The sequence below is a fragment of the Pagrus major genome, chromosome 20 (genome assembly GCF_040436345.1).
Source record: "Pagrus major chromosome 20, Pma_NU_1.0".
Lineage (NCBI taxonomy): Eukaryota > Metazoa > Chordata > Actinopteri > Spariformes > Sparidae > Pagrus > Pagrus major.
The window spans coordinates 9,721,890-9,746,262 of NC_133234.1; the positions used below are offsets into that span (position 1 = coordinate 9,721,890).

A 24,373-nucleotide genomic window follows, 5' to 3' on the forward strand; every position below is an offset into this window, starting at 1 on the left:
GCAGAAGTCCGCCTCTAAAAAAAAACAAGATTTTCAAATCTGTATTTTAAACCAAAGAACAAAGATTTATTTTTGTTGAGAATGGTGACATTCATTTACATTAAATAAAATAAAAAAACAAGCCTTTTTGTCACATTGTTGAAAATGTTGTATATTGTTCAGGTCCTGATGAAGTACAGTTCAATGAAATCAAAACACAGCGTTTGTCGAAGCCTGTACAGGTTCATCTGAGGCGTTACAATGCATGTGTCACACAGTTTTCTTTATGTATACAGACACTGAGGCTCTATGGACAGCAGAAGAAAGAAACTCCAGCATCAGATAAAAATAGTTTTCTATCCACAGCTGCCTGACAGATTTGTTTTTTTGCACAGAATAATAAAAGAAGACTGCTTTATAGACCTTTACACATCAAATACTATGTAGAAACAACTCTACTGTACAGCAGAAACAATGTGTACAAATAAAAGAATCAAGTGTGATTCCAGCAAACCAAACAAGGTAACTGGACATATAAATGGAAGTTTTTTTAAACAGACCTAATGCTAACACATTTTCATTTGAGAGGAAAACTAAACTGCACTCATGGGGCAATGTCTGTTCAACAGCATTTATGTGAACTGAGACCAAGAACTGCAATATTTAGTAAACCTGATGAATATATCTTTAAACTGATGAAGATCATCAGGTTAGTCAAACATAAAAGCTAGTCATCAAGTAGAAAAAAGCAAAAGTCACCCAAAGATGACGTTAAACCCCCTCCCCCCACACACACACACACACTAAAAAAAGTCAAATCCCAAATTCTTTTCACTGTGTAACATTCAAAAAGTAACCTTGAGAATAAATTAGACAACTGAACGTACAAAAAAATAAAAAAGGCATGACATTTTATACAAAATAGCTTCAGCCTTCAACAAGAAACAGCTTCACCTCACACATGCAGCTGCATGCTGTACTTCCGTACTTTCTTTGTCTCGACTTGAACGTCTCATGAAAAATAAAATGATCAGAGCAAATATGAACTGGAAGAAAACTACACTAAAACCAAACCTGGACTCTCAGTGAGATTGTTAACTACCCATTCATAGACTAAAATATTTATACAGCTATTTAAAAAAATGCATGTAATAACACCTATGACCATTTTTTGACATGTCAGCTTTGCTGCTTGAACTCAAGGCACCGAATGATTGAAGTTAAAAAGAGCCACAAGAAAATGCTGAAGTAACAAAACAATAAACATAACTGTGTCTCCTTTAGACCTCTCCCTCCTGCCAATATCACTGGTATGATTATCAGAAGCCCGATGAGTAACTGTATCATCACTACGCGAACATTTACTGTATTCTACTAATCCAGCTAATAAGGTATTGCAAAGAACCTTAAAGGTTCAGGATATCAGTTTCTATTTTACAGTTGAAATTGACGAGACACTTCATCTTCTGCACGCACACACACACACACAAAAAATTGTATTTGCAGCCTATTTTTTTCAGGTTTAATTATCAAAGTGTTATCAAAAAAAGTCACCAACCATGATGTTAATTTCGATTGTCTCACGTTGTAACTCTAACCGCTTATTGCCTTTATAAGACAGTTCAAGTGTATTTGTGTGTTTCTCTACTGTATGTTGCCTGTCAGCCAGTGTTACACAGGAGCTAAACGGCAGGGGGGCCAGACATAAGCTGCTGACAGCCAACGTCTAATATGTCTGCAGACATCTTGGAGGCACAAATAATCTCTCTGCTTGAGGTACACTCTGGTGTGCAGGGCTGAAGATCTGCATATTTTTAAGGTTAGTACAGAATAGTTTTAATGACTAATATAAATGAGACATACTCATTTTCAGCGTCATAATTATATTGTGGGTTACTACTAGAATAGACTTTAATGCTTTAATGCTCAAAAACACATCAGTTTTCTCATACTGTCACTGTGTGACATGGTGACGTAGTGTGATGTCACAAAGTCATGGAATTAAAGGTGGGACTACTGACGAGGCGTTTCAGGAGCAGTGTTCTCTGTGGGAGAGAGGAGCTCCTGTTGGTGCGGACTTTGACCTTTTTAACTTTCAAGATTGTTTTGACATGAGAACCTATAAAACACTGAAGGAAAGGAAAAAATAATAACTAAATATTAATTTGTCCTACCTAATGTTTTTTAAATCTAAAAAACCCCTGAAGAAATGCACTATTTACCTGTTTGAGTAACGTTAGCTGAAAACTAGAGTGCTCAGCTTCTTTTGTAAGGAAATAGCCATTTAAAAAAACAAATATGACCCTGCTCTATTATTCCACTCATAATTCATCATCTTATCTTAATGTTGGATTGCTGTTAACCAGCTGTTACTGTTACCATTGTTTGGCCTCCACCGCTGTGGATGAACTCAATTATTTTTGTTATTAATGCCTCCAAGAAATGGTTCAACAGAAACCTGCCCCTTTTCTATTAGCATATATTCCACAATGTAATGTCTATGTTTATGTGGTCAAATGTTTTCTGATCGGCTGTGACTCGACACTGGACTACTGCAGATATATTCTAGGCTAAATGTGTATGTTCACATTTGATTACCTGCTGATAAAACCGAACACCCTGTTATTTTTCAATTGTGTGCGATCCTGTATTTTCCAGCATTCAACAACTACACCTGCAATGTTTACATGTAAAAGTGTTGTCAACACCTGGCAGGTGTATTTGCTGAATGAGAGCTAAAAATTAATTCATGTCATTACACACCACTATACAATCTACTATCAGGGGTTGTGCCACAGACTTGTGCAGGGGATACAAATCTGATCTGTGGTGCAGTTCCTACAAGTTGCCAATAGAGGTGGTTAAAAGTCAAGTGTAATCTAACTTACTGCTTCTCAAAACTCTTTTCAATCATACACCTGCACTGCGGCAGAGGTGCCCACTGTGAGAGTTGACAGAATGAGTTACGTGCTGTTCCCTATTTAACATCAAAGACAATGACTTAGGACATTGTGGGACTATCACTGTTACAAAACGGAGATACACCTCGCTCTAATGTCTCACCCTCTACCCTTCTCTGTGACTCTCTGTTACATCCTCTCCTAATTCGCACCAACAGTGCTCTGTCAGCTGTGGCCAAAGCTGGCTCTGGATCCCAGCCAGGGAGACACACTGAGACGACACTGCTGCTGAGCATGCACCGGCACGTGGTGATGCAGGTGTGTATCAGCACACATCAGGGTGTGAGTTAATGTTTTAGTCAGTGCAGAGTGTGAGTGCGCTGACTGCTCTCGCTTTCAGCTCTGTTGGACAGTGATTGTTTCGGTCTCTGACAGTCTTGCTGTAGCCAGATGAAACATTTGTAATGTAAGCAGTAAAATGCCCTTGTCTGTGTTCATCTATCGTGTTTCCATCTGTTAATTTGAAGCCAACTGTCCTGACTCGCAGATGAGGCATCTCTGTCTATCGTATCTCTAAATAAGGCTAGAACAGATGGTTTAACAAGCACTTGCATGCTTTGTATGTAGTGCCAAGATCTGGTCCAGCCTTAACTACTAAGGTCTGGAGTCCATGTTTTAACCAAACTGGTCCAACTGTACAACGTTTGTGGGGAAAACTGAATCCATAATTTGGGTTGATTTCGATTAATTGATTAATGCCTCCATGCCATCTGTTTAGGAAATGTAATAATCCAAAGCTCCACAACACCGATGTTATTTGATCTTTATACACCATTCATCAGACCATAGTGACGCAGTAACAGCTGTCAACAATGTCAGTTTTCTTCAGGCAGTTCTCTGTCAGGTTTTGGTTGAGCACCTTGGATCAGCCAGCTTTAATCTGGATCTTTGGTTATAATTTACTAAGGTCCACTACTTCCCTTGGCAATGTAACATTTGCTCACAACAACAATTGATTATTTCTACTAATACAGTTAGTTTAACTGAAAAATACTTTTAAAGATATTGCTGCAACTGACTGGGAGATTTAATTGTTTCTTTTTTTCCTTTTTGGTCATTTGGTTATCTCTCTAACTGGCATTTTGTCAATGAACTGATAGGAATGCTACAGATCTGTTTGGATGACTGTCCATTGACGCAACACACACATACACCATGTACAGAATGTCATAATAAGCCTAAAAAAAAACAGAAACTCTTGTGATTTCTACATCCGGGACCCATGGATCTGGAAAAGCTGTGAAATGAAAGAAAAAACAGATATTAGCAGATCCATAGAAATGTATTTTATACAGATTATATACAATCTATGCTATAATTTGGCTGTGATGATGGTGATGATGGTGAAAATGGTGACAGAATGACTTTATTGACATGCATAATGGCTGGAAACATTAACAAAAACATACACAGCCATGTCTTAATCACATTACATGTCTTAAAATGTGTGCCCCTTTGACATTTATTCAATCTGTGTCCATTATTTGGTGGTGTAACTGTGTGTGACTCTACATTGAGGCTGTATATACAGTATGTGCACAGACTGGGAAGGACATCTAACACTACTGCTGCACTGAAAGGTCAGAGATATTTCATGTCACAGCATTGGTAATGAGAGCCTATAGAGACATGGTGCCCAATCAATATCTGTAACACTGTGTCGGGTCACTGATAGACCACACTGAGCCTGTCCGTGTTCCACATGGTTCAGGTCATAATGACAAACAGCACGAGAAAGTGACATTTTCATCCAAAGGCCTATTATCGAAAAATCATCACGTATGCCAACCGTTTGATCAAATGAGGGACAGAGGACACATTTTCAGCCGGAGGACGAGACTTTATAGAATTGTATTTACTAACTTTGAAGCATAGTGCATCCTCAGTTTGTAGGGAAATGCTTTGAGAGTCTGACATGCTAAAAAATGATCTACTCCCAAATAAAAATAAGCTATATTACTGCAGCTTTTTCAAATAGATGTGGTTTGTTCCAGGTCAGCCTGGTTCATTAGCTGAGGTCATCAGTAAATAGCAGCAGGACTGGAGGGCTGCAACTGAATTAATGATGAGATTTTTTTTCTTCCTCTTCTTTCATGTGTTCAGTACAGCTGAGCGATAATTCAACATCAGTGTAAATAGTTTTTGTATTGTATTAAAACTCTCATTTCAAGATGAAGAGTATAGATTTATTCTGCTCTACATCAGTAAAATCTCAAAATTAGTGCTAAAAATGCTAAAATTAAGACTTTTTTTAAATACTATGAAATGCTATTGAGTATTGTAACATACAAATATCATGATAAATGATATGAACAGAATTTCATATCCCAATATAGTTCATGTCATATCCAGATAATGGTATATATTCCAATATAGGACATTTTTTCTGTAAATGTAATGAATAAGTACTTTATGTGAAATGACTATATGGAAAGTCTATATTTTTTCATCCCTTGTTTTGTCTTGTTTGTCTTTGTGTTCACACAAATTTCCTGCCTGCACCTGTGCCGTGCAGAAGAACAAAAAGTGTTGTCCAAATGCAGAAAAATTGTGACAAAACAAAATAAACGATCGAGCTTAATAGGAAACGATAGACGTATGACATATCACCATATTGCACTTCCAAGACGACACAGATAGCTTACCGATAACCTGAAGCTGCACTTCCAGACACTCAACCCTTTGTGCACCGTATCCGGAGATGTTGGGTTTTATTTTCTTTTTCAAAGATCCTTTATAAGTTTGTTTGCAAAGAACTCAGGATTATTTGAACTTGCCTAACCCTAAAGTAAAAAGCCACCAGGATAAAGTCAAGCTGTTGCTGTGAAACACCTCTATCTTTTTCAATGCTACCTCCTCTGTCCATATCGGCTTTTCAAAATAAAAGCAGCGCTCTAGGTCACAGAGTACTTATAGTAGTCTTAGAGTAGTCTTATACTAACTTTTTTTCCTGGCATAGATAACAATTTTTCGAGTATTGTAGTCACAAGCAATATTGAATCTGCAGAAAATGTCAGTGTACTCAGTGTTTCACTGCTATTTGCTTTCGTCTATTAAGCCCATTTATCACAGTGTTCAGTGAGCACAGGGTTACTGAAACCCAGGACAGCTTAGAGGTCACACTCGATGCTGTGCCGTGAAATACCCCGCATTTCTGTAGACATCACACACACATATACACACACACTAAAATCTACCAGGTCTACCCACTAGCACATCTATCGCACAGTTCCTCACCCATTCCCGCTTCTCTTGGGAACAAAGAAACATGACTCCCTCATTCTCTAAGCCACTCATTTGGTGTGGTATCTCTCCCTCCCTCCTCCTCCTCCTCCTCCTCCTCCTTCGCGGCTTCCTCCTCCTGCATCTCCGCCGGCTTCATTCGGCACGAAGGACGGAGGGGAAAACACAAAGGAAAGGAAAAAAAACAAGACAGAAAACGACAAAAAAATGAACACGCTGATGAGTGTCAGTGAGTGGACAGTGAGAAGCAGTGAGAGGAGAAGTATAGAGATGAACAGATATATATCTATATATCCATGTGAAAGAGGGAGAAATTAGAGAGAGATAGACAGGGAGACAAAGTGAGAGATCGATAATAGCAGGAAAGAGAGGGAGAGCTGTGTGAACGATGAGTGAATGATTTTGTGAATGACATTTTGAGGCGAGTGACATTTGGAGCTTTTCAGTGAGGAGCGCAGGATCAAAGCACACTCGTTTCCGCTTCAATGAGAGGAGATACCCCCCTTCTCTTTCAAACACACCGCAACAAAACAGAAATACACACATAATAAACAAGGACAGGACCACACATGGACACACAGCCTGGCAGCCTGCTCCTACAGTGAGTCTTTAAACATACACTTGTGTGTGTTTGTGCGATTTACCTTGGTTTTGTGGCTCTGCTCTGTACCCAGCCCAGATCCAGGAGTGTGCAGCTCCTTGGACACGACACACAGAAACTCAGCTTGGTCCTCTGTTCCGTAGCTGTACGACGAGCCGATGTTCACCATCTAGAAATAGACGGGGACACAGATACAGAAAGATATACAGAGGGGAGAGGGACAGAAAGACAGAGTGAGTGTCAGGAAGAATTAGAGAAAACACAAAGCAGGAGAGAGAAAGCAACTGAGAGAGCAGAGATCCCAAACTACAGCGAGGAAAGAGTCTTCTCATGCATGGTGAGGGGGAGCAGCTTGCTGTTACACACTCGGCAGTGGACTCAACAAGAAGCATCTTTCACTTGTGGGTCAGCTTCTGCAGGAAACTGTGCAAATCATAGCTGTGCGGCATGCAGTGGAGCTTAGTGCCAAAGCAGGGGAAAGAAGGGTCTGAATGTGACTTCTAGGCTACAGTGTGGAAAGGCTGACCTATTAAGACTCCACGAGGCTTTGAGTTGAAGGTCTGAGTTTCACTATTGGAGAAGGCATCAACGAACTTAATCCTCTCAACTTTGGAGGCCAGGTCTTTACCTTAAAAGATACCGTTAACACTGAAAGATTTTTCCCTACTGCTGCCTTTATAGTGACTCAAAAGATCAATATAGTTGTGCCTATTTGTACTGTGTGTTCACACTGTGAGCAATGTTGCAGTGGGTTGCTCTGTTCTAACAGGCTGTTGAAAGTGTGAGAGTAAATACTGATCCGCAGCTACAACGTTCTAAACATTTGTATGCCACAGTTTAAAGTCTGAAGTAGGCAACAACTCACAAATATTCTTCTCAATTATCTGATAAATCCTTTGGTCAATAAAGTTTCAGAAGATAATAAAAATTATCCATCACATTTCCCAGAGCCCAAGTCGTCATATTTAAAAGGTGCAATACAGTATGTAAGAACACAACAGACGCATAATTTTACAAATTATTCCGCGTTGTTTGTTTTTTTTGCTCACAATGTGAACACACCATTTGTGCTAATAAAGGAATCCAAGTCCTATAATCCATAGTAGACTTAATTGTCACAAAGTGTACATTTGATTGTTTTTAACTTTGATAAATAAACAGAATGTTTCTCCAAACGTATTTCTCAAACAGCTGTAGACCAACCTCTTTAACAAGGACAGTGACTACCCCAGGCTGCAGCTGGTACCCTGGGTTGGTATATCTGGGTTCTGAACCTTTTGTAAGAGGCTGAAGGTAAAAGATATTGAAGATTAGGGTCTGCTGCATCTTTAGAGGTATGATGTCTTTATGGATTTTGAAGTCTAAGGGAGAATTCTTAAAATTAGACTTCTTGACTTATCTGTAAAATATTATATGGACTCACTAGACTATTCCCACTTAAGATCAATAAATAAAATAAATAAGTGCATTATGGGAGTCCTAAAATCATTTTGGGAGTGCAGATAGCAGGGCTCAGGTTAGGGCCAAGGGGTCAGGCCAAGGGTCAGGATTAAAGGGTCAGCAGCAGCGTGAGTCCAACCCACAGTCCAGAGCAGTCCGGTGCGGGGCTTTCTGCAGGCGCGTACGCTGACCTGCTCAAACTTCCAGCCGTCCGACATCGTGGAGACCATCTGGGTCAACTCTTCCTCCTGGCACTGCAACACTCGGTAGACATGCTTGGGGGGCACCTGCTGGGGAAAGACAGGAGAGGGGTTTGAAGAGACAGGATGGACCAAAAGGAAGGTACATTCAACTTTAAAGAAAACGTAATTGTAATATGAACAAAGCTAAAAGCAAGCTTATGTTCTACAGTTTTATTTTATATTGCTTAACTTTAACAGGTCAAAAATTCAAGTTAACAGATGCACGAGGCCCCACAACAGCATAACAGAAACACAATGACCATTTGGTCAATGAACCTTTACAAAGCCGATCCTCGGTCACTTTTAGTCCGTATTTATTTGCCTAGACAAAATCTTTGCAGCATGACTTGAAGGCGTTGGACACATTCAAGAGAAATAAATAATGTAGTCGTGGGCTAGCTACAAAGCCAGCACCTCTACTTTCATATTTCAGCACCATATTTAACCCCAGGCAAACACGAGCAGTGAGTCCAGTAAAATACAGTAAAACGCAGGGACAGTGGGTGTATGTTTGGGAGGGCAGTGGGATTATGTAAGAGTGAGTGCAACCATCCTGAGAAAGGAAAAGAAAGGAGAGAGAAGCCTGTACAGCAGCGCTCTCTTCAGAGGAGCGCAGAAGGGTGAAATCACTCACAAAGAGAAAATGACTGAATAGCATTGCACTTACATCACAACTGTGATGGTTGAAATATGCAGTACAGCAGATATTATAGCTGCTGGATAATAAAAATGGTAATGGTTTTGGAAGATTAATCTGACTTGAAACAAACTGTATATCTTTAACATTAACATAACATGCACATGATATATTGTATTTAATAGCCTAATAAAAATGACTGCAGTGACTGATATGATCTGTGTTTGACTTTTAAAGTCATTACAGCAGAGCGAGGCGGAAAACTCCTTCATCGTAAAAACACAGTTCTGTGTATACCTGCGTGGCTTTGGAGTCCCGCTCCACGATCCTCTCCTTGATCAGTTTGATCAGTGGGGTGATGTTGTAAAACTCAGCCTCCTCCAGGACACCTTGAAACAAAAGAAACACACGGCTCAGCTCCTGCGTGTCGACCGGAACAAACTGGTTCCCAACAGTTTGAGACGGACAGACAAACCTCACAGCCTTTTCAGACGAGCTCAAGAGCCCCTTCATCGACAACACCAAAACGTGAGCGGTTAATATTTAAATATTGATGATCCAAAGGTGGATTTCCTTTTTTCATACATTTATCTACTACTTTTAGATGAATATTTTGCTGAATATCCTTTGCTTTTAGCTAACTACTCACTGTTCCCCCATTACAATAGGCCAGTGGTTTTCAAACCGGGGGGCGCACCCCCTAGGGGGGGCCCTGAGTTATGACGGGGGGGCACGGCGAGGCTAAATATAAATGATGCATCGTTCTTCTGCACTGCTAGCTAGCAAATCATGGACAAGTTTGTAAAAGGACTGCCAGGTAAATGTAAAGCAGAAGATGAAACTACACCAAATGTCACAACTACCAAAACAAAGACAAGAAAATATGACGAGGCAAATCTCGCCCTCGGCTTCACCAGTACAACGGTGGATAATGAGGAAAGACCACAGTGTGTTGTGTTTGTCCCGAACACAAAGAGAAGCCCATTGATTTCTTCAGAAAAAAACTGAGAAAACACAACAGTCGTGCACAACAGAGTTGCTTTACTAAAGCAGCATCTGTGCCTTCAAATGCTCAACTCGCCTCCTACAAAGTAGTGTACAGAGTTGCTCAGTATAAAAAGCTGCACACAATAGCGGAGGAATTAATACTACCTTTCGCTATTGATATGGCTTCAACTATGATTGATGAAGCAACAGCAAGCAAACTAAAGGCTATTCCACTGTCAGACAATACTATCATGAGGTGAATTTATGACATATCAAAAGACACAGAGGAGCAGCTTAATGAGAAGATACGACACAACTGTTTTGCTCTGCAGATGGATGAAGCAACTGACAGTAACAAAAGCTGTTTATTAATAGCATACGTCAGATTCATTGATGGCGAAGATTTGAGGGAGGATTTGCTTTTCTGCAAAAAAAATGAAATAAAAATACACTGAAAAGAAGTGTAGTCTTGCAGAGAAAATGTTCATGTTATTGTTTATTCCCAGGGAGTTGGTAAACTTGCCAGTTTTGTGCAGAGGCAATTTTGAGAAAATCTGTTGAAAGCTGTTGAATCTTGAATTTAGAAGATGCATGCTGCAGTGCGACTTTTAATGCTTCACTCTAAAGGCGTCTTGTTCCTATTTAGATTTTTCAGTAACATGTCACACACTGAAGTTGCAGTTCTGTATTAATTACAGACAATGTTTTAAATAAAACATTTTTTTTATCTACAAAAGAAAAAGTTTGGGACCCACTGCTATAGGCTAAAAGTAATGGATAAATGGATAAAAGGATAGAGTTTTAGCTCACTTTTTCTAACCGACTGTCCATTACTTTTAGCTAACTATTGAACTGTTTTTCATACACTATTGTGGTATTCAGGTGTTATGGCTAAGATATCTTTTAATCTCTGTTTTATAAAATTACATAGATTGTCCAAGTAACAGGGGTACATATAACCCTGGTTGGAAATCACTACTGTATTGTATATTTTCATATTTACCGAACTAGAAATTGAAGTACTAAGAGACACTCAAGAAGAAACAACATCACATGAGATAGAATGGAGGCATGTATTATATCCTAGGACATTTTCTTCATTCCACCTCGTGCATCCAGGACCCATCTGTGTAGAGTTAACAGTATGTCAAATACCTTCTTCAGCCAGCTCCTTGTTGTAGACCAGTTTGCCATGCCGCAAGTAGTTGAGGATGGGACCAAAGTAGGTAGGGTCTCTGTCAATCACATAGGCGCCCGTCTCATCCTATTACAGAGGGAGATCAGAGACACAGACAGAAAAAACACTGTCCATTATAACATTATCACATCATATGCCTCATCTAACTACATTACCTCACTAACCAGTTTTTCATGTGTTTTTATCTATGTCATGGTGAGGGTTTATTGGCCTGAACTAGGGTGGTATTGAGTTCAATATTATTATATTATAAACTGTTTAAGTTGTCACTTGTTACAGTGCTTGAGACAACTTTTTTGTGGTTGTGTAATTCAATGTGCTACTTCACACGTATGTATTTAGGTATTTCTCACATATACTTTTTGTTGCTTCCTCAAGCAGTGGACCTCTTCTGTAATATACTGACTATTTTTAGACACAAAAGTTCACAAGCTGGAGAAAAACATCCTGGTTGGCTATTTTCATGTGGCGTATGCAGTACTGGCTGCCCAGAACGGACGTACGTATGCAAGATGCATTTCAGAGGTCTCCAAAATAAAAGCCCCCTTAAGTGGAGGTTATGCTGATGTTAGAATGAAGTGATGCTTTATTGTTCTTGAGAAGGAAAATTATTGACAAATATTTTGCAATATTTCGGTGTAAAAAATGTATGCAACTCCCAGTAGTAAGATTAAAGAGTAACTTTGCAGCCTTTATCGTAAAAGTTCTGTGTTTCCCAAATATTCAATAAAAACTCTGTTGCTTCCTGTTTCAAACACAACTTTGCTTTTTCCCTTAAGACTTTCCTGCCACAGCAGCTGTTTTTTGCAGCTGGAACCAGAAGTTACTGCTTCCTGGCACTCCAGAGTTGTTGGTGATTCTGTTATCACACGTGCGTCGACAGCCTGCTTCTCTTCCACCTCCAGGCTACTTCTGCCAAGCCTGCCTGGCTGTTATGTCATGCTTACTGCCCCTCCAACACACACACACACACACACACACTCATCCTCCCCCTGCTCTTCCTCGTGATGATCGCTTGAAGCGGAACCCCCTTTTAGCGTTGAATTAACAAAAGAGCCACTAGTCTTGCTCTTATCCAAGCGAAGGGATATAAAGGGGGAAAAGAAGACGATTTGTTTGGAATTGTGTGAAAGAGGAAGTTAAATTACATCAGTCGCTTATGCTGATTGTGTGAAATTAACACATAGCTCAATGGTCTCTTTATCAGAGATACAAACAGGACAGGCAGGACTCCCAGAATTCAAAAAACACTTTCATCAGTCCACACCAACTACATGTTTAAAAATAGAACAGACCTAAAAATTCAGGAAAGTCATGTGATTTCTGCTCAGTGAAGTCTTTTACACTTCCATCAATTATCACTGGGCGACTAAACCGTAACCTTGTGCAGCTTTTGGGTCTGGGTATATGGGGGAAAGAAACATTTACAGAGTGAGAGAATGAGAAGAGGATGTTCAGCTTAATAAAGAGAACCTGCTTTATTCACATGACTGATTTTTTTTTTATGGCTGTGTGCTGAAGCAGCAACGGTTAACCTTAGCCTCCAGCAGCAGCAGGCGCATCTTTTATTAGCGGGTCCTTACTCATGCACACAGAATCACTCAACCTAACAGCAACTGTTATGAACTTCTATTATTTGAGTACAACCCTGGCCAAAGAGGCAGACCTACATTTCTTCAGTGGTTAATTTTTTTTATTTTTTTTTAAAGTAATGTAATGTATCTGACATTCATGGTCCTGTTCTGGCTGCTGAAGGTAGAACCAATTAGGATTTAGTGCTGCTTTAAATATTTAATGGGCTTTCAGGTTGTTTGTACAAATCCCTACTTGTTTATCTGGAGCTGCAATATAATCATCTCCTGTCCTCCACCTGAGAGCTCCAGATCACAGATAGGAGCTGGATACAGTTGTCCAACTGGACTGTAGACAAATGAGCTGGCTTACAGCCAGTTTACTTTTCTTGTGTCCCTCCTCCTCCTGCATGGAGGTACAGGCTTTCAGGTCACTCTGGCCCAGCCCTCTGAAGAAGTTTCTTCTACCCTAGGCGCTCTGCTAATGTTTTTGCTTCAAGAGTCTGAGAGCAAACCTGTGCTTCAAACAGCCTGGAGATCCTGCAGGTGGGAGGTGGATGCAGCAGAGCTTCTGCAAACAATATCAATATCATCGTGACAGCTACACCAGTAAGACTCTGTGGTGTGATGGGAGAACATCACCCTATACACTCCAGCAGAAACATCAACACCAGAGTCCTCCCTCTATTCCCATCTTGTAGAGCTGGAGGTAGTTGCATCAGCTCTTTTATAAGTTTAAACTTATGACTTGATTCCACTGGGCGCGTCTCTGCAATCTCACATGTGCAATGCTGTTTTGTTCCAAAACACTATAACAGTGATTACTGTTGGGATACAGAGCTGTTTAGTACTTATTTTAATAAAAGATATATATCACTTATGGCAACTTTAAACGTGTTTATTGTTATTATTTTGCATTTTGTTGTGCAGACCCCGAGTCTGCACAGGGTGTTTTATTATGAAAATTGAGCGGATGCTCTATGCCAGAGGTGCCCAAACTTTTTTCCTTGGAGGTTCAATACTGAAACTTAGTGATGGGCCATAGTCCAAAAGCAAGCACCCATTATACTGTATTATATTATTAAGATGTAAAATGGTACTAGAACCCCAATGTCCCTTTGTTGACCGACTACCTGCACAAAGTGTCCGCCAGGCACAAATTAACAATAATCAGGGATTATAAATATTTTTACCTCACAAAACATTAAAAAGCATAAACATTGCTTTAACTTTTGAAATTTTTTATTTATTTTTTCCACTAGAAACATTTGGCATGCCAAATTAAACCTTATGGTGGGCCAACTTTGGCCTGCGGGCCCCACTTTGGGCAGCCCTGCTCTATGCTGTTCCACTGTCTGACTTCCTGCCTGGCCCGATCTGCTCCATACACCATCACAGGGCTGCTGTCAATTTCCACCAAAAATAGAATTGCTGCATAGTCTGCAGAGCAAAATGGAGAGTTGCTTCCGGGACATTTTTGAAACGTGCCGTGGATCAGCTTGTGGAACCACAAACACTGTATAGAACGGCAGCGTTCACCTCCATGTTGCATCCGTAACACGATGCAGACTTGCCCAGCGCAATCTGGGGGTTAGCCTAAATATCACTTCAGTTTAAAGTTAGTGGAGATTTATCCATTACACATAAATTACAATTAAATTACACATAGTAGTTCTGAAGTAGTTATTAGTTATTACAACATATTTAAACCCAGTAACTGCAACATGTAACTGCGTAACGGCTAACTGAGCTAACTTGATTGAAAAAAACTAAGGCTAACTTGCTAATATGTGACTGTTATAAGTAAAAGAGGTCATATATGTGGTCAACACATCTGACCTCACTTCATAAAATGCTGTTTAATAATAATATATGCTGTAAAGACATTAAAATACATTTCACAAAATACCTTAATTTGCTAGATGAGCTAATTAAATAGCTAGTTTAGCATAAGTGGATAGCCCCAACTAACTCTAAACTGCATGAATACCACTAACACTGAAAAGCAGTGATTTAAAAAATATCAACACTCAAGTTTATTATCTTTTTTACCATCCTAAAAAAAATCCTAAAAATGTTTTGAGGTTATGCTCCAGCTTGTGATGTTACCGTGACTTCCTGTTAACACATTTGATTGCTTTAGATTGGCCAGCAACAGATATTTCCTGCAACCAATTTACACATTGCAGGTTTTTACTGACTAAGATATTCCTTCAGTTTTAATGGTGTTCACAGAAAAACTATTCTACTTTGTTTTGATGAGCTTTAACCCATCATCTCCAGCGTGACAGCCTAGTGGTAAAAGTACAGAAAAACATAGACCGACAGTCAGATGAATAGGCCCGTTCTGCTAGGAGCAAGAAGACATTTTTGAATGATAACTACTGTGTTGCCAAGCCAATTAATATTAGGAATATCACTTTGTACCTGACACTCATCCCTTCAAGTCCAACCAATCTTAATTATATAAAAAACGAATGCAAGGAACGAGGAAACCTACGTACCCAAGTGGACAGATTCAGACTGTAAAGCAGTCTGCAGGATGGAGATGCAGCTGGTTGCGAGACGGATTAGTGGGAAAGAAGAAAGATAGAGAAAATGGTGGGAAGACAAATATCTTAGGAGAAACTGTACGACAAATAACCTCCAATTAGAAATGAAGGGTAGACGTATTTGAAAATACCAAAGACAAAGAAGCATAGAGGGACACAGCCATAGAGATGGAAGATGAAGACACATGGGGTTTGCGTGTGTTTGTGTGTGACAGAGGGACAGACAGACAGACAGGATGGAGGGATGGAATATGAGGACCAACAGGCAGCTTGTGGAGAGTGTGCCTGCACATAAAATCACAGTGATTAGAGCGTAGAAGGGCTGTGGCTGCAGCACAGAGCATACACAGATGCACACACACACACACGCAGACACACCATTCTAAACGAGTGGAAGAGCTGCAGTGGAGGACAGGCCGACGCCTCATCAACGTGACTTGACTTGACAGTGTGGGCATGACAACACTGGCAAAAAGCTTCCTCAATGTGTCAGAGGTTTCTCTCTCTCCCTCACAAACACACACACATAATTAGTAGTTATCTGTTATGACAGACCCATTTGCAGCCACAGTACACCAACTTGCTCACAAGATAATATTTTCAGTTGTTGAGAAGACAGGGACACTAGTTGGTGAGTTAATGGTTTACAGAACATTTGTTCAGGGAAATAGGATGTGTCTCCACAACATCTCCCTGTAGATGTAAATAAATCCCACAGGCTGCAGTATCACCAAAAGCCAAACAAAAGCCCTGTTCACTTCGCAAAACACATACACACACGAACACACACACACATGCCTGCTGCATTCTGCTGCTTGCTTGAGCAATGTGTAAACATTTGCAATGAAGGACACTGAAAAAAAACGAAAAACATTGTGAAATGTTTATCCACTGTGACATTTTCTAAAACATTACCTGTGTGTATGCCAAGTGTAACTGAAGCTTCATTTGGAAATACTTTATGATTCTAGAGGCAGATCAAAAAGAGAGCATAGCCCTAGCATAACTAGGGCATTCGTTCAATTTTATGGTTGACTGAACTTGACACCTACCCATCAGTCTCATTCAATCAACACTCATTGATTAATCCAGGCATGTCTTACACTTACTGTAAAGTCCTAGCAAGGCAACCTTGGACAAAAGGTGCATGATGGCATTTCATTCCTTTGGTCAAGGATTTAGATACATTTTTATAAAGTGTGCGAGTTATAGTCCTATATTTCTTTATAGCATTTTTGTGTGCAGCACTAGCAAAAGCACCACAGCGTCTGCCACAGTGTGTGTTGCTTTAAATCTGAAGTAATTAACTTATACATCAGATGGACTTAACGGTTAAGACTCAACAATGAGCTATAAAAAAGCCACACTTAATGTTCTATTTTCTATCAAAATTACTTTTATCGAGAACCACGGTGGGTACTATTTCACTTCTGACATTGCGGCCTTTGCATTGTGACTATAACATATGCATACATTGTTATGTAGATGCCCAAATGATATCCTGCCTCAGTGAGAATGTGAAAACATACACATGGGTGGGCTGTCCATGTAGTTCTGATCTTAACGTGGACAAGAGTTGTGGGGGAAAAAAACTCTGGACATGAGTGTGATTGCTAATTAGGGCTCAGCCTAATTTAATTGTCCCCAGCATCACAGATGGTCTGGCTGAACCACCGATTTGTCAGTGTAGGACACATGTTTGGTGAAGGAGGCATCATGGCAGCTCTACAAGGATACACACATGCGATTTTATGTGCTTCCGCTCCTTTCTGTGTGAACGAAACGGCCTTGTAGATTAATATCACAAGTTCTCTCATAAGTTCTCTCACAAAAAACAAACAAACTTTTTGGATGTTCTTCAAAAGTCTTGTAAGTGTTATTCTGCAAACTAAATTTTTAATCTAGATATGAGAATATATTGGGTTTTTTTCCCCACATGTTTAAAAGGATATAACTGCTGCAATTCTCCCGAAATGAAATCTGTATTACTTTCATCTGAATTGATTTTGTTACTAAGTTTAACTTAGCAAAGCAGTCAAGGAAATAACTGGAAATATATTTCCCTACCATGGGTTTGCGAATTCCAACCCTAACTATATATCAAACATGCTTACTGTGTTGCCCAACTCTAATTTGTATATCCTGATAGTTGAAAAGGAACAAGTCCACACAACTATGTACTGTTTTTTCAAATAAAGCCCTTGGCTCAAGCATTAGCTTCCCATTAGACATCTTGGAGCAAAGATAAAATGATAAAGCGAGTCCAGGCATGTGCTGGAATCCACTGTGAGATGGGACAAACACTCCCACAGAGTTTAAACAAAAAGAATACTTGAATATTTGTACGGATAACTGAATTAACAACAATTGAACCATCAAAACTCACCAGTATGATCCCCTTGGGATTTAATATGATTAAGCCATCAATAATCATAAATCTGTAGTAATACGATCATGTAGTTATTATAGTCCGCAGCAGGCCGCCTTGTTACACCTGTTCACCTAACACCACTTAGCATCATCAAAGCTGAATCTTAGCTACATTATATAAATGTCTTGGGACGTCAGGTCAGCTTGGGTTGTATTAACGGCAGATAGGCCTGGGTTGGGTTTGGTGTGGGGGCAGGGCATCTGAGGTGCTCTAATCTTATTAAAACAGTCACACATAGCCAGACAGTCTGTGTGTGTGTGCACATGGGTTTTAAAAACAGCCAAGAACCCCTGAGCAGAAACATACTAAGGTCAGCGGATTAGAGGGGGACTCCAGCACGGATAAAATCAGCTTCTCTCCTGTGTGACGGATGAAAAACACACAGCCTGGACTGCTGCCCTGTGATTCAGCTTCAGATTGCTCTGTGTGCTAAATAACCCGAGCAGAGGCTGGTTTCTGCCCGGTGGGAAAGACAGTATGCAACCCTGTATGCAGCTAACACTATCCCAGTGTCTAATTTCAGGACAAGATTCGAGGCTGTGTGTTCAATTTATTCATTCCCAGATAGCACAAGGAACACTGTCGGCAACAACAGTTTCTGCAGAGGTGGTGAGCCACCCAGATCCTGACGCATCTATTGATCCATTTAGTTCGTAGTTGACGGCCTAAACAAAAGCAACAGTAGCTCTTTTTCCCTGAGGGTTTTTGTTTTCTTTCATAAAAGTCTATTAATAATTTTATGAGGTTAGAGGATATGGTCTTTATTTCAGGCTTGGTCTGCCATAAAACACTGAGAGACATCCTGCGCAACATCATCTGTAGAGTGATGTGCCAGACTTGGACGATTATTGTTATGTAGGTAGCTAACAAGATACAAAGAGGTTCATTTGTTTTTCAATACACAACACAGGATTGTAGAACAAAATGCTAATTGTAGTCCCTTTATGCTAATCACAAAACAAAAATTATACGAGGGATGAACTAAGGAGTCTCACTGCCAGAGGAAAGAAGCTGCTCTATAGGCGGGTGGTACTGCAGCGGATACTTCTGTATCTCTTGCCAGATGGCAGCAGGGTGAACAGACTGTGGCTGGGGTGGATGTTGTCTTTTAGTATACTTTGTGCTCTGTGCAGACACCTCCCCTCACTGGTATTACTGATGCCTGGAAGATGGGTACCAATGATGTTCTGCTGTAGTGGTATGATGTTTGCAGTCAACTAGTCCGTAATATTAGCTTCAATGTGTTGCTGAGAGGAATAACAGTAACTGAACTTGCAGACAGGCAAAGCTGTATCTTTGTTGCCTTTTCAAAAATGATAATTCCATGAATGAGACAAGATTTTTTTCCCCGGCTAACTGTGCATCCAATCTGTTATATTAATCACGCGTGTGTGCATTCACAGCTGTTAAGATCAGTGGGTCTTACCGATTCAAAGGAACATGGTTCGTATTCATCAGGATGCTTTTTTGAGAAAAACACTGATTACAAACAAATATTAAAAAAACTTTTTTCCTTGCAATTTCACATGGGGGAGAATTCATTAGCAGTGTAGTGATTATCTAATCAAACTACATTTTCCTTTGGACACTGGACTGCAGCTCTATATACAACTGATGATCTTATATATTTTGCTTAATACAAGCCTCCAGCAAAACCATGTTCTTGATTTTTAAAATCAGAATGATTTGTTTACCACAAAGGAACCGGAGACCTGACAACAGATGATACACATCTCTAGCATCAACTGAAAAGCCCCTTATAATAACCTAAAGCATGTCTCTCTCTGGTAGGAACTCACATTTAGTCTTTTTACAGTGCCCCATCTATTAACATATAAATCCTACATATTGACTGAGATGGTTGCATTAAATACCTGACCAAAGCAGTTATTCTGCTGCTTCTCAACAACCATAGGTTACATTCCAGGGAGGATTCAGAGCCTCGCCTACAGCTCACTTCATATTTTTAGGATGACAGCAGTCTGATGGAGCCAGAAAACAAAAACACTAAAATGAAGTCCCTCTGTTGTGTCTCTGGAGAGACAAGAGTTTGTGATAAAGAGCAGAAGTATAAGACGCAGACGAGAAAGGACAAACGTGAGATAAGCGCTCACAGTGAGTCAGCCTTTGAGAGCGAGGATAAGGAGAGGACAGGACAATGATGACAGGGATGGAAAGAGCGGCAATGAGGGAAGGAAAGAGATGTAGGTGTGTTTGTGCATGTGCAAGAGAGAGAGAGGGAGACAGAGAGAGAGATTTGGTGTGCAACTGTATGTCTTAAGGCGGTGCAGAGGGAGCTTCTGACAGGTCACAGCTGAAGGTCACATGGGAATATTCTTTCCACAGAGCCTAGTGGTGCAGCAGGGGAACAGTCATCGCTGCTGACGGGTGAAAAACCTCCCAACTCTCATTTTGGTGGATGTTTTTTGGCTTAGTGGCTTCAGCTACAGAAAGACCTGTTCATCTACTGAGGTTTGCAGACCATGGACACGTGACACAATGTGAAACCCACCACCGGATAACATCTAAAGCACATGGTGTTGACGCTAAAGATGAGCTGATTAGGATCAGCACATGACGATGTATACTGGGAGATGATATAAATTAGTCAGTTAGACAGTCTGTCATCAGTTTGTACTGTGGTTTAGTATCTCTGGGCATGTTAGACCTTGCGGGTGATGTTGTGAATCAATGAGCAGGACTGTTTTACAGTATGAGATTTTTGCAAAAGTACTTTGATTTTTTCTATTTCATTTTATTTAAACTGACATTCTGATATTTTATCCATAAACCTGGGAGATGGAGCCTGTCCACTGTTGCTCTGTTGTTTCCTCCATTATCAGAATTGGGAGGCACTTGAGGCAAATTAGTGATTAATGATGTTGGGCTGTACAAATAAAACTGACTGGACTAGTCCAACAATTAAAAAAAGGTGCAATAAAAAGGTGCAATATGTAAGGATTGGCAAATTCATACTCGAAAGAAATAAGGGGCACCATTTAGGGCTGGGCGATTAAACGATTTTCTGGGCTCGTGATCAAATTTATGTTGATTTCGGTGATAAGCCTTGCACATTTTACTTGATATGGATTGACCTAACAGCCTATTGCCTGGCGAAAATAAACACGGCTGCAGGGAAGGACCGAGCCGGCTAACTTCCAGTTTAGCCCCTGGCTAACTTCAATGGGGGTAAAATAATTTAATCGGGCGGCTCTTCTAGATTTTCCAAATTTTATTGGACCAAATGGCTCAAATTCTGACAGTATAACGAGTCATTTCACAGGGGTTGTGAATTTTGGTTTATTTTTGAGTGTTTTAAACTCAACTTCTTACATATTGCACATTTTAGTTCCTTCATTTTAACATATGGTCCATAAAATGTCAGCAAATACTGCCAACCACAACTTTCCAAAGCAATTTTGACGTCCTCAGATGTTTTATTTTGCTTGACCAATGATCACAATCCCCAAAGTATTCAGGTTATTATCATAGAAACAAACAAAAAAAATCAAAACAGACTATAAACAGAATATATTCACATTTGAGAAGATGAAACAAGTACATTTTTGCCAGTGTTGCTTAAAAAATTACTCATTGTCTATCAGCCCTGTACTATGCTATCTAATAAAGGCATAAGGTTCTATTTCCAAATTGAGTTAAATTACTGTAAGTACATCTATCTACATCACCCCATCCTATAGATGATATTCTCACAGTTGCTAAACAGAGAACAACATTCAATAAGAGGTTATTACCTGACAGCGAAAAAACTGTCAGCTTACAGCAAACTCCCCTTTCCCTCCCTGTCAGACACATGCATATCAAAGGCTGGATGATAATAGAAATCTGCATTATTCATGAGCCTTTCCAGCTCTTCCACTGTGTTCAGTCTGCATGTGACAGGGAGACGCACAATACATCTCTCTCTCTCTCTCTCCATAAGATGCCAGCTGTACAGCTACTGACTGTGCAGCTCGCTGCAGAAGAGGAGGCACGTGTTCATCCATCTGACCCAAGCTACATTCACACCACAAAATGATGCTGAGACACACACACACACACACAGAGGAGAAACAGAGAGTGGGAGAGCTTCTTGCTGCACATGTACAGTATATCAGCTGGTCATTAGACAACTCTACGCCTACTCTGGAGCTGTGTTTCCGGACCAGAACAGAATTTAAGTAATAGGTTCTGGGAAATGCATACAGATAACACAGTTATAGTATAATACAGTTGGGTGGTTCATTTAAGACTACTGTGATTTCTTAGGGGATAAAGACATCACAGTGCACAAATGGGCAATTATCATTTAGACCAAAAAGAGCTTTTCCTTCATGCCAAGACCTGCACACATATTTTAGCCAATCTCTTGTGTCAGGTTAGAAAAAGTCCACCTCTCATACCACAGCAATGCATATCAAAATGATTCATGGTGATATAACAAATAAAACAAATGTGTATCAAGCCAAACCTTAGCCACCTGTCAGGGCATAGCAACGTTATCACGTGGTGTAATACACATGAATGTAAACTCACTATTGAGAGCAACTATGAGTCACCACAGGAATGTTATAAAATGTTTAAGTGGGTTTTCACCAGCTTTCTTTGGCCATATACTTACAGAGGGTAACGTTATAATTACGGGTTAGGTCTTACACATATGTGTGTATAAGGAATGTACAAGGTTAGCTAACTGAGACACAAAATAACTAAGTAAACTTTAGAGGTCAGTGTTGTAGAAGGTCAATGACACCTTATTACTACACATTAGCCCCAGTTATAACAAAGTAATAATACATTTTAGCTTCTTATAAAGTGACCTGAGGGGACTCACCGTGTCTGAGTGCAGGTCCTGCTGCTGGCACAGCCGGTACAGGAACGAAGTTTGCTCCTTGAGGAGGGTCTGCCGCGTCGTGAGGAACACCGTGCCGCCGACGTTCAGCCGGACCCACTTCCCGTTGTTCCCCCCGGTAGGGTTGATGACTGAGCCGTTACCGATGCTCTGCGACGCCGTCCCGCCCGGTTCCGTCGCGGTGGCGGTGGCGGAGGTCGCGCTCTCCCCCGCCTCGTTGTCTTTGTTGTTGTTGTTATTGTTGTTGTTGTTATTGTTGTTGCTGTTGTGGTGGTGGCAGCCGGGGTGCGGCGACGGGGCAGCGACGTCCGCCGGTTCGAGCTGCTCGTCCGCCGTCGTTGCCATTTGGAAACAGGCGTTAGACACGAAGTGGAGACGAGCGAGGGCGTCCGTCCGTGTCCGCTGTCGCCTCGGCTCTTTCTCCCCTCCACCAACCAACCAAACGACCGACCGACTAAGCTCCGCCCCAAACCGCACAAACTCAGGATCAGAACTCCGGAAATTACACATAGTGCACCCGAGAAGTACTTTCAAAATAAAGCTCTACTCTCTCTATCAATGCCAACCCACATTATGAATTTTGTGCATTCATGAAGAAATAAAACTTGTTACAAAGTGGGTCAATTCCCTCTGTTAAAAATTAAGAAATCACCAACTCGCCTTTCTGAATTGTGTGCACAAATCCTTCACACAAATATTGTCGCATTTTATCTTATTTGTTTCAAACTATTTGCAGAAATTGAGGCCGGTTAATGGTTTAAACGTATACCTGAGTTGTGAGCCGACAGGTAAAAAATATTTGGTAGTATGCATCAAATTGGCTAACCATTTGAGCTGTTTCTTTATGTCTAGTTAAACATATTATTTTGTAAGCAAAAGTTGCCCCATTTCCGGGTTTGGGCTGGTTCTCTTAGGAAAACTTGACAAAGACCAAAAGAACTGGGACTTGTAGTTTTCTTTGTTAAACTTTCATTAATAGTGCTACTGGATAAGGGAGAAAACACCACACACCACAATTTACATTATATGAAAACTTTATTATAGGATATATTTGCATAAATCAGTGAGATGATTTTTGTTCCACACTGCATAAACCTGAGTAAATATTGCATAGAACTTAAAACACAAACAACAAACAAACAAATTAGTATTTATTTCCCAAAATAATAAAAATGAAAATAGGGTATTTCCCTGATGGCTAAAATCCAAATCGTTGACTGTGAAAACACTGCTGATGTATCTATCATGTTAATTCAGAGTACACTGTCATAATAGTGCCACTCTTGGATTGATAAGAGCAATAGTGATCCCAACAGGAACATCTCACTGTGTCTAATGGCTTATCTTCAGTCAAAACAATCTGATTTATTCCAAAATACATTTAAGGATATTAACTGATGGATTAGTAAATAGTTTAAGAAACACACAATCAAGCTGGTGTCTTTCTACCTCAGACTGACATTAAAATTAATGTTTATAACACTTTATTTTAATAGACTGCACATTTGACCATGGAGTCAATCAGACTTCCCCATGTCTGCATTTAACCCTTTAATGACTAATTTTAAGCTGTGATAACGCTCAGTGTCTGAGAACTTTACGTTGTTCCCATTAATCACTGGTGTACCAACAGGATATTCAGTGTTGTAACAAAAAATACTAGGATTCCCGATACTTTGA

At 40.2% G+C, this 24,373-nt stretch overlaps 1 protein-coding gene across 4 annotated transcripts; it reads right to left on the minus strand.

Annotated features, from left to right (window-relative positions):
- Positions 1–40: 40 nt before the first annotated feature.
- On the minus strand, positions 41–23,089 carry kctd17 (potassium channel tetramerization domain containing 17). Of its 4 annotated transcripts, none has more exons than XM_073489102.1 (7): positions 22,676–23,089; positions 11,245–11,353; positions 9,400–9,491; positions 8,415–8,510; positions 6,827–6,952; positions 6,177–6,315; positions 41–4,176 (listed from the first exon to the last, which is right to left on the minus strand). In XM_073489102.1, exons 1-6 carry the CDS (start codon positions 23,036–23,038, stop codon positions 6,217–6,219), a joined length of 885 nt encoding a protein of 294 aa, XP_073345203.1. In that variant the 5' UTR covers positions 23,039–23,089; the 3' UTR covers positions 41–4,176; positions 6,177–6,216. The 4 variants fall into 4 exon arrangements, with proteins under 4 accessions (XP_073345203.1, XP_073345201.1, XP_073345202.1 ...); XM_073489100.1 differs by having other exon boundaries at positions 8,367–8,510; XM_073489101.1 differs by having other exon boundaries at positions 8,415–8,513.
- Positions 23,090–24,373: the final 1,284 nt, after the last annotated feature.

What these genes read in the sequence shown, in the direction of transcription:
- kctd17 (XM_073489099.1), bottom strand. Translation starts at nt 23,038, where the DNA reads ATGGCAACGACGGCGGACGAGCAGCTCGAACCGGCGGACGTCGCTGCC. An exon ending in GCACCGGACTGCTCTGGACT is followed by an intron (nt 6,953 to 8,366) that starts GTGGGTTGGACT and finishes GTCTATTTCTAG; the next exon opens with ATGGTGAACATCGGCTCGTC. An exon ending in AGCAGAGCCACAAAACCAAG is followed by an intron (nt 6,316 to 6,826) that starts GTAAATCGCACA and finishes TGCCGAATGAAG; the next exon opens with CCGGCGGAGATGCAGGAGGA.